Source organism: Salvelinus sp. IW2-2015, linkage group LG32, assembly GCF_002910315.2.
Source record: "Salvelinus sp. IW2-2015 linkage group LG32, ASM291031v2, whole genome shotgun sequence".
NCBI classification, from domain to species: Eukaryota; Metazoa; Chordata; class Actinopteri; order Salmoniformes; family Salmonidae; genus Salvelinus; species Salvelinus sp. IW2-2015.
Window position 1 is genome coordinate 29,193,610 of NC_036871.1, and position 13,583 is coordinate 29,207,192.

General features: G+C 46.9%; 1 protein-coding gene and 1 long non-coding RNA gene across 2 annotated transcripts in view; one reads left to right on the top strand and one right to left on the bottom strand.

Moving 5' to 3' along the window:
* Nucleotides 1-13,583, bottom strand: part of LOC139023495 (uncharacterized) — a 182,412-nt gene that overhangs the window by 140,971 nt on the left and 27,858 nt on the right. The window lies entirely within an intron of this gene.
* The window catches only part of LOC111956495 (transmembrane inner ear expressed protein-like), a 28,032-nt gene continuing 16,075 nt past the window's right edge, over nt 1,627-13,583 (top strand). The window contains exon 1 of the mRNA XM_023976946.2: nt 1,627-1,977. Coding sequence (XP_023832714.1) covers nt 1,858-1,977 — 120 coding nt within the window. The 5' untranslated portion in view covers nt 1,627-1,857. The remainder of the gene's footprint in view (nt 1,978-13,583) is intronic.

Genomic DNA, 13,583 nt, shown 5'->3' on the forward strand with positions numbered 1-13,583 from the left:
CCGATTCTGATGGGTCATTTTCTTCCACTAATTGGTCTTTTGAACAATCAGTTCTGAAAAAGATCTGATGTGAAAAGATCCTGATGTGATTGGTCAAAGACCAATTAGTAAAAAAAAGTGTGAACGGAGCCTAAGTAGCCTAAGTGACTCCTTAGCCAGTCGAGAAAAGGTGGCTTAGCCAGACAAAGACTCTGGGAGTATTATCCCTGATGGACTAATGGATATCTTAAAAAACTAAACTAAACTAAATCAACCAGTAGATCTCTTCATGTGATGTGGATGTGAGCCTGGGATTAAAGGGAAAGGGATCCTCCTCCATGCTGCTGCTACAGTGACAGTCACTATGCCTCAGCTCTCTTATTGTGTAACTGAGCCATCATCAGTGTGTTCCATGACCACTAGCTAACCACCTCTGTCTCTGCCTGCTTACTGTGGAGGTGGGGGTGTTACATATGGTCAAAGCAGAGTATAGAGTAAACTGATTTCCACATCATTTTTACCAATAAATGCAGCAACCAATCCTGTGAAATGGACCAGTCAGATTTGTGTGAACATCTGGTTACTGTAGACCAAAAAAACTGGACAAAAACACGTTATAACTATGTTATAACATACTTGCAACTCTGAGGTCAGTAAATTACCCAAGTGATTGATTATATTTATCCATCTGTAATTTCAGGAGCAAAATACCTGTCAACAGTCCACTGGCAACAACACAGTGTCAGTCAACACTGTGTTCTGAAGCCAGACACCTACAACCTATGCTTTATATTATATCCTGCCACACAGAGGACAAGGACAGTAGAACTGAAAGATGATGTCATTCACCTCTCTATGTTCCCCTGATTTTTCAACACAAGCAGGCAGCTCCCTCCCCGAGACAGAGCAGTGTTATAACCTCCCTGCCTCCCATCCCCCAGACAGAGCAGTGTTATAACCTCGCTGCCTCCCATCCCCAGATAGAGCAGTGTTATAACCTACATACCTCCCATCCCCAGACAGAGCTGTGTTATAACCTCCCTGCCTCCCATCCCCCAGACAGAGCAGTGTTATAACCTCCCTGCCTCCCATCCCCCAGACAGAGCAGTGTTATAACCTCGCTGACTCCCATCCCCAGATAGAGCAGTGTTATAACGTACATACCTCCCATCCCCAGACAGAGCTGTGTTATAACCTCCCTGCCTCCCATCCCCAGATAGAGCAGTGTTATAACCTACCTACCTCCCGTACCCCAGACAGAGCAGTGTTATTACCTCCCTAACTCCCGTCCCCCCAGATAGAGCAGTATTATAACCTCACTAACTCCCATCCCCCAGACAGAGCAGTGTTATAACCTCCCTACTTCCCGTCCCCCAGACAGAACAGTGTTATATCCTCCCTACCTCCCGTCCCCCAGACAGAGCAGTGTTATAACCTCCCTACCTCCTATCCCCAGACAGAGCAGTGTTATAACCTCCCTATCTCTCGTTCCTGGCAGAATGGGCTGTAAACTACACCGGTCCTATTCATTAATTAATGACCCTACCTGAAGGGGCTGGCTAGTGGCTCGTGGAGCTGTCTACAGGAAGACAGTCTGATGTGTTATAGTGGTGTATGGTGCTCTGTGTTGGGAGGAAGAAGAACAGGGGAGGAGAGGCAGAGGTAGTACACCAGATGAAAGGAGAGAGGACGCCCTCTTTCCTCTTCAGCACTCCTCTCTGACCATCAATCATCCAGGGCCATTGTGGTCCTGTCCAGGGTAGCCTGCAGCGCAACCACACAGCCCAGCCACCCAGCCAGGCAGGCAGAAGAGAGGAGAGGAGAGGAGAGAGGGGGCAAGGAGCTGTAGCCTTCAGGGAGAAAGGAAAGTGGAAAATAATGGCAGCCAGGGAACAGCCTTCTTCCTGTCCTCCTCTCCAGCCAGTGCTGCTGGGCTTAGGGGCAGCGCTGCTCTCCTTCTGCATCTCCACTGTATTCTCCCAGGTCCCAGACCCAGAGGTAAGAACGTGTTCGTTCATACACATCTTTGTCCACTGGTTGAGGCTCATCATCGGGTTACTGCTTACGGAGGTGTGGGTGTCTGTCACACTCGCTCCCTCCACTGTTTATAGGCTGGTTGCTTGTTTTCATGTGATTAATGAATGGGGCCTGTTCGCTATAGAGCTATAGTGTTGGGCGGCTCCTTAGACAATAGTCAATCTACATGTGTCGTAATGGGATACTTTGTGGTGGCGTTCTTCCTAGAGTAGCATGGTGAACACGGGCCGTTGCAGCATGCACAGACGTAGTGATAGCCATTTGCCGCCATTTGTATTTTCTAAAGCTGGGAGTGATGCTGTAAGCGGCGGAATCAAAAATGAAATACTGTGGCAGGTAGTTGAGAGCACCACGGCAGAATATAGAAGGGAGGTAATGCATTGTTTTGAAATGTGAGACTCCATGTTATACCACATACAGGGTGTTGTACAAAACAAGCAACACAATTCCATGCTAGATCAGAGAATAAACATGAAAGTTCTAGAAATGTTCATCTTGATATAGTGACAACACATGTACTGTTATTGCTGATGGATGCCCAGACTGTTGATCGTGTGAACAATTTCTGTGTTGATATGCTGCACCAGCAGCGCCAGCAGCATTTGTAGTTTGTGGGCGTTAGTGATGAAATCCTCCGATGAGGCAGAGTAGCTTTAATATTCATGTAATTCCCTGACTTTGCTTCAATAGATCCAGAGTTTTCTCATAGTTTTCCCAAGGTGGTCGCTCCATGTATTTGTACTTATCGGTCTCTGATATTCAAATGTTGATTTCAGAAGATTTTGGTAGAGAGTTTAATAGAGAATAGGTGACAGATCCAGTAGGAAAAGCTGATTCATTAATAAATATAATGAGCCATTTAAAAAAATATTATTGATTGTAATGAAATTGGAATTTGGTGAACAAGGTCAATCATAACCCACTGTGCACAGATGTCATTTCAGCATCTAGTTTTGATTTACATTTGGTTAAGTTGTCAACTAACGTGAATTCACTGTGAAACCAACAAAAAATGTCACCATGTCATTGGATTTAGGTAAAAAATTGGGTGAAAAAAAGACTAAATTCCCTTACGTTGATAACTTTTTTCTAATCCAATTAGTTTTCCATGTTGATTCAATGTTTTGTTCTTAATGTTTTGTGTACTCAGTGTATTTTCATTCACTTAGGGGGTAGATTTCATTATGTTCCGAGAGGGATCTAAATAATGGGAAATCTTAGAGGAAAATTATTTTCATTTAGATAATAACAAAGAAAGAGAACCAGCATGCACATGACACCTCTCCCAAATGATTTGAATTACAATACCCATGTGATGTATACTCGCTTGAAGAATGGCATCCGGTTCAGTTTGAATATTCTCTCATGTACACTCTTAGAAAAAAGGGTTCCAAAGGGGTTCTTTGCGGAGGGATAGGGTTATTCTACCAAGAACCGTTTTGATCAGAAGAACCCTTTTTGGAAGACAAGGGTTTTTTGTAAGGCAAAGGGTTCTACCTAAAACCTTTAACATCATAATAACTATTTTTGGAAGAAAGGGTTCTTTGATGATTCTTTAGAAGAGAAGAAGAATGATTTAGAAGGCATGAAGGGTTATACATAGAACCATATATAATATTTCCCAGCATGCTCTATTGCAGGGAGATTTTCAGAATTGTTTGTTTTACTGTAATATCTGTGTTTTTGCATGTACAGTACATTGATTGGTTGATTGATGAATTGTATAATTTCATCTGTTAGTAATTGGATTTATTGCACCAGTTACTGAGATGGTTGTTCCAGTTTAGATGATTGAGGTAGTCTCAGTATTCAACTCCCCTACCCTGGCAGTCATTCTGAATGGGTGGATTCCAATAGGAATTACACATCACTTTATAAGCCAGTATAATGTGACTTGTAGGCCTGATGTGGCCTGTAAACCAGGAGATTCCTAACACTACTGTGTTAGGGTAAAACTAGGCCATCAAAGAAAGGCCTTATGATGTACAGTTTGTAATATATTGTTATAACTAATTACATTTTTAAGGCTAACAAGGTTGGTGGAACCGTTCACAGAGGGTTCTAGGAAGAAACCTCCTAAGATAAAAGGGTTCTCGGTAGAACCCTTCATAGAGGATACTGGGGATTCTTTGAAGAACCCTACATAGAGGGTTCTAGATAGAACCCTCTGCAAAGGTTCTACCCAGCACCAAAAAGGGTTCCCCAATGGGGACAAACCAAAGAACCCTGTATGGTTCTACTTAGAAAAAAATATGCTAAGAGTGTGTTCATTTTATGGCATAAAGTCAGAATTATCTCAACTAAGCCTTTCCTGAATCAGGTTTGACATCGAAAATTCGACAACCATAGCAACTGCAAGCTGCAGCCAGAGTCAACTCTCCCACTGGATCTGAGTTGTCTCAATATGTTTACCTAAGCTATCTGGCTCATCTACTAATCACACCACATCAAATAGGAGAGCGAGAAAGACATTTTAGCATTACATAATCATGTTGAAATACTATGAATTCACTACTTTGAATTAAGGGCAGCAGAGTTACAATCTGTTTCCCCCCCTAAAGTGGCATTACACTCTGGAGTAAAGTCATGTCAAGCTACAAACAATTTTCATAAAAAATCCATTATTAATTTTTGTTTTGGCAACAGGCTGATGGCCTTGGCAGATAGAACACACACTCATACGGTACACTGCTGATATTTGGAGATTGGCTGAGAAGTCAGACAAGGTTAGGCCCATGACATCTCGTTAACATGCTGACTCACCAAAGCCAATCAGCTCTAACACGCAGCTTCCAACTGAGGCCAAACACTCAGCCCTGTAAGACCCTGGCTGAGTGTGAAATGGAACCCTATTCCCTGTACAACGCCCTAGGGCCCTGGTCAAAAGTAATACACTACGTAGGAAATAGATAGGCTTTGGTCAAAGGTAGTGCACTGTATTATGGGGAATCGGGTGCCATTTCGGACGCACCCCTGTCTGTCACACTGAGATGAGAGACAACATGGCAATAATACTGAGAAAAATTACAACATAACAATTCAAAGAATTACAATTCTCTTACAAAATATAATTTCCTACATATGATTTTATTTGTTGGTCAATCCACCAATGACTAAACAACACATCTAGTATAGTGTATAATAGTGTTGTTCCGGAGTTCCAAATTAAGCAGCAGCAGCTGAAAAGATSAGCTCCTACAAATATTGAAATTTAAATGTTTTTTTTAGAGTAAAGTACATCGAAAAAAAATCAAAAGAAAACTGCAAACTGAATAGGAGACCAAACAAGCAGCAAACAAAGAAGAAAGGCTTTTGAAAAAGTAACAATTTTTCATAAAATTATACCGTTTTCTTAGCTAGCTAAGTTGTTTATCTGTTGCTAGGCAGTTGCTAGGGACATTCCTGYAAGAAGCTAGCTAGCTAACAAGGAGTGTCTAGTTGGCAGAAGAGAAGAAGGGACAAAGAAGGGACAAAGTGGGACAAAATAAGGACAGAAGAAAAGGGAAAGGGGACATTAAGGTGAAGCAGTCCTCTAAAGACACAAAAGACAATAATACAAGAAACAACACTTCTATTGCCTCTCCCTCTACGATACGCACTTCCGGTTTGGTTTGGAGCGAGTAGTTGCATTCCGCTTTGCTCCACAGGTAGTATTACAGGTAGTATTACATTTCATTTCATTACAGTACAACAGTTTGATTTGTTTGATCTTAGCTGGCTACATAGCCGTCTTTGTATCCAAGATAATTGTGTAGTCTAGAGTAATTGTCGAGGTTACCTAGCCAGTTAGAGGTTACCTAGCCAGATACACTTTCAAACAAAGTCAACAACGCAGCCACTGCTAGCTAGCCTATTTCACCAGCCAGCAGTACTATATCATTTTAGTCAATAAGATTTTTTGCAACGTAAGCTTAACTTTCTGAACATTGATTTTGTGCATGCTAACCTGTGGCTGGTGAAAAATTGTCTGTGCTTTAATTTCTATTTGTTGTGAGCTACCACATAAATAATACTATTGTGTTTTCAACTGTAAAACATATTATATAAAATACGGAAGCATGTTGAGCATGGATTCACAAGATGTGTATCTTTATTAAGCTGTATATGGAGCTTGTTCATTTGTAGTGTGAAAGGTTAAATTAGTTGCTAAAAAAATAATTTTGTGTAATGTTTCGCGCTCGCCTTTCAGTGGAAATGGGATCGGGCGCGAGTTTCCGCTAGCGGAACGGGTGGGCGAGCCCTCAGGTTAACAATAAGACCATATTTTAGCACGCTTCAAGTGGAGGCATGTTGTGTAAATCACCTGATACAAAACCAAAACAATCTTATTTAATTATAGGTTTTAAGGCAACAAATAGGAAAAATGCAGTAGTGCAAAAACTTTTGAAAGACCACTGTACCAACACCATAAATGAGTTTGTCTCCTGGTAGTGAGAGGCTAAGGTTGAATGTCAGTCTTGTCAATTCCTAATAGCGAAACATTATAAATCTCAAATCCAAAATGCTGGGAGCATAGCGGAACACTTTAAACTGTAACTTCACTGTCCAAACACAAGGTGTGTGGACTATGTTGCTCATGGTAAACACCATGTGTATTCTGGTGAAGCAGTTATCACGTTGTTGACCAACTACAGGATATACTGAAACCTCAGAGTCTCCAGTTTACAGCTAGGGAGATCCCAGTCAGCAGAGAGCAGCTTTCACTCCTGAATCTCCACTTTCAGGTCATTCGCTTACCTCATAATTCCCAATTAACAGGTCCAGTAATGCTCTCTCAGGTGTGAGGGGTTTTGACCTCAGGGTAGCTGAGACCAGAGAAGCACAGCGCTCCTCCACGTGATGACTAGAACACTGCGTGAGCTAGCCGCTGCAAAGACGTCAAATCATCTTCAACTTCACACTGATAAATTCTTTGGTGGAGAAAATACCAGGTCGTCCCAGATTTTCTCCATATTTCATGTCCACACACTCCTTGATCCTGTTCTCTTGACAGCCCTGTCTTTGTGCTTGTTCCTACCTCTGCCAGGGTGTCGCTTATTTTCCCTGGTGTATATATCCACTGTGTTTCACCTGGTGTTCTATCGCCTGTGTTTCCCTGGTGTCATATAATCCCTGTGTTTCCCTGGTGTCATGATCCTTCTCTGGTGTTTGCACCAAATGCTGAGATTCTAGTAACTAAGTTTCTCCCCCTGTGATTTCCCTGGTGTATTGAAATCAACAGCCTGGATTGTGTTGCCGCATGGTAATGTAGAACTATGAAATTATCAAAATCATAGATTTCTGTACGATTACATTAATTATGGCACTAGGTGCTTTTCGCTGGTGTTATATATCCTACTGTTTGTTTCCCTGGTTAATATTATCCTGGTGTTATATCACCTGTAGATTTCGCCTGGTGTAAAAGATACACTATTTCTACCCTCGATTGTTTCCACTCGTGTAATATATCCCTGTGTTTCCCTGTGTATATATCGCCTGGTGTTCATATCCCTGTGTTGATCCCCTGGTGATAGCATATCCCCTCATTTGGCAGTTGTTTACCCGCTGCGCTTGTATATAATTCCCCTCGCTGGGTATTGCGCATGGTGTATACTATCCATCAGATGATTTCCGCTGGTGTATATTTATCCCTGTGTGTGTGCCCTGGTTGTGACTAAATATCCCTGTTGTTTCCTGGTGTATTATACTCCCTAGTGGTTTCCCTGCGTGTATATATCCCCTGTGTTTCCCTGGTGTATACTATCCCTTTATGATGTGATTTTCCCTGGTGGTACTCAATAGCCCTGTTGGGTTGAACCGCTGAGATGTAATCACCTAACTCCAGAGTCTGTCTTTCACCCTGTGATGTGGTTGACCTAATCTTTCACCAGCTGTCGTTTTGTTTAACTCAACCGCGCGGTGGGGGAGTTAGATATAATGGCACTTCATCGTTGTTTCTCTCCCTGTAGATTGCTCTAGGTATTATCCTTAAAGAGGTGCGGCGCTGGTGTTTTCTAGGTCGCCCTTGTGTCGGTGTAGATGTGGGTCCCTGTAGGTTGTGACTCACGTCTGAACCTGGCCGTCCGTGTGTACCCGCGGAGGTTGTATTCACTCAGACCATCTTGGGTGTGTGCCAGATGCACGCCGTGGGCTGTAATATAAAATCCCCATGTTTTTGTGAGCGTTCGGCTGGGCTGTAATGATACGGCCGCTGAGTAGTTTCTCGTGTTTTGTGATTCTCCTCTACAGGCTCACTGAGCGTGAGGCGAGCCCACGTGGTACTTAAGTGTGCGGTATAGGTTTACGCCTAGTGCCCTCTGTGTTGTGTTGAGGGTCGTAGTTGTGCCTGATCGATGTGTCCACCTGGCGTGTCTATGAAATCCGGTACGCGAGGTGTGCCTTGTTCTCCCTGCGTGTGCATGTATCCACTCCCTGTAGTGTGCTTCACACGCTCGAGCTGCATTGAGTCTTGTAGCGGATCGCCTCGGCGCTTGCATACACTCGGGGATAGTCACCAGTATGGTGAGATGCACGCCGGCTGGGGATGCGGTGGTGAGTGAGTGTAGAACTTGGTGACCAGTAGTTTGAGTAACCCCCACGCACTTGTGGTCGTCATTATGGCTGGATCCGTTGTTGTTCTGATTGACCGCATGGTGTGTTGTATGGGGTTTTATGGCAACAATCGGCATGGGTGTTATACGCCCTCGCGTATGCTCAATACAGTCGAGTTGCTACGTAATCCTCCGTGCTACTGGCCGCAGTGGTATGATAAAGTGCACTGGCACTTGTGTATTGGCACTCGCTCGGTCGCGCTTACTCACCCTCGCTGTTGAGTGTGGTGCTCGTATCGCTCACTCACTGCGAATCCGTCTGTGATGTTGAGCACTGCACACTCGAGTTCGAGTGAAACGGTGTACTCACGTCCGTTGTTTGCACTTGTTGAGTGGTAGATAACGTAGTCACGGGTGGTTGCTCGCAGGATTCGTACTGTCCCATAGAGGGGTGTAGCTATTATGACACTCCTCTCGCTCGCTCTCTGGACCGGGTAGGACAGCAATGGAGTTGTCAACCTCGTGGATTCGCCGCGGGGTGTCATGATAGCGACAACGTGGCGGTGTTCCCTGCGTGTCCCCTAGATAGTGTTAGTACACGCACGCTCGGTCGGTCCTGTTCCCTCTGTTCTCTCCGCGCGAGAGAGTTTTCCGTACGTTGTCTTGAGTGTGTGGTCGACATCCAGTCACTAGCCCACTGTTATATTGTCTGCCCAAGACCTATATGCAGCTAGACTCTCTGCATTTTCCACCAACTCTGGTTATCATGAGGTGGTGGATAGAAGGTAGAAGTACTTAATTGTGTGTCGTCTGCATCAGCAATGACCTCGGTTGTTGTCACGACGCACCAGTGTGACGGTAGTATTTGACTCACTGGGACTGCTGTAGATGCCACTCGTCGGTGTATGCGAGCATACGGAGAGTGGGCTCCTGTAACCGGAACCAGGTCCCTGGTGCGGACACCAAGGTGCGCTCGTCTAGGGCACGTGTGCGCGGCAGCAACAGCATTTTCGCTGGACTAACTCGTCTGACCTGGTGCTTAGAGGAGACGATCTACGCTTGGCTCCCACTGAGGACATATCCCAACGCTGTCGCGGCCTGCGCACTCCGCGAGATGTCCACAGCCTCGCGGAGAAGCGCGTCTGGAGGGCACTGGGATTGATGGCAGAGGTTTCAGCTCCAGGATCCAAATGTGTCGTACGGCCGACTTAGGTCTATAGGATAGGATGAGTGGAATGTCAAGATGTGGCACGTGAGGCTGTTCTCTAGGACTCCTCTTATAAGCCTGGCCTGAAGTAGCGCTGAGCGCTTCCCGCTGACACAGTGCACGTAGAACACTCGACGACGCCTGCCTCGTGGATTTCGAATGGCTCTAGTCTGTTACCTGTAGAATAGCACCCTTGTAGCAAGATCTCGTGCGGCTGATCTGAGACAATGTACATAGGTTCCTGCCCCTGACATATTCTTGGAGCCATGTGCCTGAGTCATAGCAGTAGCAGAGGCTGGCCATAGGGCACGCTGACCACGTTCATGATGAGTTTTGGATGCATGCATAGATGCCTAGAGTCATAGGCGTGACTAGAGAGCAGTCCTGTAGGTTCTGTGGTCCTGTGACAACTCCTGAGCCATAGGGATCTGTGTGTCCTGTACCTGCTATAGAGGCTCTGCCTGACTGCATTTCTTGGTGTTTCCCTTCCTCGACGAATCGGGGTATGTGCCAGACTGCTCTGACCTCTGTTCCTCTTCGTAGCACCGGATGAGGGAACGCTGAGGCCTCATAGGCGGCTGCCTTCGAAAGGTCACCTGTGCGCCTTTGGATGTAGCTGCAGAGGTGAGGTATATAAGGGCAGACATGCCGCTGTCACCCATTCCGGCCTAGTGGTTCTCGGAAGCCATCGAGTGAGGAGGGCCTGAAACAATAGGGTCAAGTCTGGGCTGCTCATGGTTGCCTTCGTTTGTGCCTGACCGAGACTCGGCCTGTCCTGTCCCTGACCATTCTTGCCTGTCCATGCACCTACGACGGCGAGATTATGTCATGCCCTGGACCATAGGAGTCTGACCGTGTCGCGTGACCGTCTCAGAGACAAGAAGGTCAAACGCACATGGGTCATGGGTTCCTGGTGGCTCGTGTAGCATGCGCACCAGTCGGTAGAGGTCGTTTGTCTCCCTGACTGCAAAAATCGACGGCACTTGCGTGTGTCACTGTCGTCGTTAGGCCTGTCCCTTTACTGTTCAATAAACTGGACAGTGTGCTACCTTCAGCACGCAGTCAGGGAGCACGTGTGGGCGAGCATGGAGTGGTGGCGTGGGCCGACTGTATCCCAGTGATGGAGTGACGGAGAAGGTGTCAGACGCATGCGTATGCTACGGGTCTAATGGCGCAGAGTGCTCGTCTGGACACTATTTCTAGGAGCTGCTTGTAGGTCCAGTAATACTTTGCCTCCTGTCCGGAGCACCACGTCAAGTCTGAGACAGCCACTGACCGATTGCTGACCTGTCGCTAGACCTCTAGTCCTGCCTGGGAGCATTCTGCCTTGTCCACGCTGGACCCTCTAGCCTGCCCGCGCACACTGTAATCGGCTGGATCTGATTAGGCCTGGTTATGACGCTTGGGCTCGTAACAACGGATGGACCATCCAGGTCCGTCCTAGGGATGGCCCGCATGTCTCTCTTTCTGACGTATATACCATTTTTATATAACACTAGTTCAAGGGCTCTAACCCATTCCTGGCGCTCCCGTCGCGCACTCTGGGTCGGGCGGGTATGTGCTTGCCTTAAAATCGTATACTGCTATTTGTGACTTCTCGACGCGGTAATCACATTGTTTATTTGAGGAGGTAGTTTACGATCTGTACGCATGGTCTGTTTTCACCACGAGCCGTTTAGAGAAAAAATAGAAGAGAGACAATGCTAACCGCTCAAGCTTGTAATGCACTCAATAAAAAGGTGACATTCTGTACCTGTCACCTAATATGAACTACATTTATGTTCACAAGACCAACAAACAACAAGATGATGGAGCAATGTACGAGGCCAAAAGAGAGAAGTATTTCCACACATCCTTGCTCACCTGCTCGGCTCGACGACTCATTGCGAGCTCACAGAACAGGGCTCCGGGCAGCCGAGCGGAAATGGAGGAAAATCGCCTCCCTGCGGACCTGGCATCCTTTCACTCCTTCCTCTCTACATTCTCCTCTTCTGTCTCTGCTGCTAAAGCCAATTTCTACCACTCTAATTCCAAGCATCTGCCTCTACCCTAGGAAGCTCTTGCCACCTTCTCCTCCTCCTGAATCCTCCTCCCCTCCTCCCCCCTCCTCCCTCTTCTGCTGATGACTTCGTCAACACCATTTGAAAGAGGTCGACGACATCCGATCCTCGTTTGCTAAGACAAACGACACCGCTGGTTCTGCTCACACTGCCCTACCCTGTGCTTTGACCTCTTTCTCCCTCTCTCTCCAGATGAAATCTCGCGTCTTGTGACGGCCGCGCCGCCCAACAACCTGCCCGCTTGACCCTATCCCCTCCTCTCTTCTCCAGACCATTTCCGGAGACCTTCTCCCTTACCTCACCTCGCTCATCAACTCATCTTGACCGCTGGGCTACGTCCCTTCCGTCTCAAGAGAGCGGAGTTGCACCCCTTCTGAAACCTACACTCGATCCTCCGATGTCAACACTACAGACCGCAGTATCCCTTCTTTCTTTTCTCTCCAAACTCATTGAACGTGCCGTCCTTGGCCAGCTCTCCTGCTATCGTCTCTCAGAATGACCTTCTTGATTCCAATCAGGTCGGTTTCAAGATAGTCATTCAAATGAGACTGCTCTTCTCTGTGTCACGGAGGCGCTCCGCACTGTAAGCTAACTCTTCTCTCCTCTGCTCTCATCTTCTAACCTATCGGCTGCCTTTTGATAGCTGTGAACCATCAGATCTCTCTCCACCTCTCCGAGCTGGCATCTCCGGCGCGGCCACGCTTGGATGCGTCCTACCTGACAGGTCGCTCCTACCAGGTGGCGTGGCGAGAATCTGTCTCCGCACCACGTGCTCTCACCACTGGTGTCCCCAGGTCTGTTCTAGGCCCTCTTCTTTCTCGCTATACACCAAGTACTTGGCTCTGTCATATCCTCACATGGTTCTCTCCTATCATTGCTATGCAGACGACACACAATTAATCTTCTCCGCCTTTCCCTCTGATAACCAGGTGGTGAATCGCATCTCTGCATGTCTGCAGACATATCAGTGTGGATGACGTATCACCACCTCAAGCTGAACCTCGGCAAACGAGCTGCTTCTTCTCCGCGGAAGGACTGCCCGTTCCATGATCTCGCCATCACGGTTGACAACTCCATTGTTCCTCCTCCAGAGTGCTAAGAACCTTGGCGTGATCCTGACAACACCCCTGTCGTTCTCACTACACATCAAGGCGGTACCGTTCCTGTAGGTTCATGCTCTACAACATTCGCAGAGTCACGACCCTGCCTCACGCAGGAAGCGGCGCAGGTCCTAATCCAGGCACTTGTATCTCCCGTCTGATTACTGCAACTCGCTGTTGGCTGGGCTCCTGCCTGTGCCATTAAACCCCTACAACTCACCAGAACGCCGCCAGCCCGTACTGGTGTTCAACTTTCCAAGTTCTCTCACGTCACCGCCTCCTCGCTCTCTCCACTGGCCTTTCGCAGTTGAAGCTCGCATCCGTGTACCACCGACATGGTGGCTTGGCCTACGGAGCTGTGAGGGGAACGGCACCTTCCGAACCTTCAAGGCTCTGAATCAGGCCCTAACACCCAAACAGGGCACTACGTTCATTCCACCTCTGGCCTGCTCGCCTCCCTACCTCTGAGAGAAGTACAGTTTCCCGCTCAGCCAGTCAAAACTGTTCGCTGCTCTGGCACCCCAATGGTGGCAACAAACTCCTCACGACGCAAGGTCAGCGGAGTCAATCACCATTCCGGAGACACTGAAACCCCACCTCTTTAAGGATACCTAGGATAGGAATAAGTAATCCTTCTAACCCCCCCCCCTTAAAAGAGTTAGATGCACTA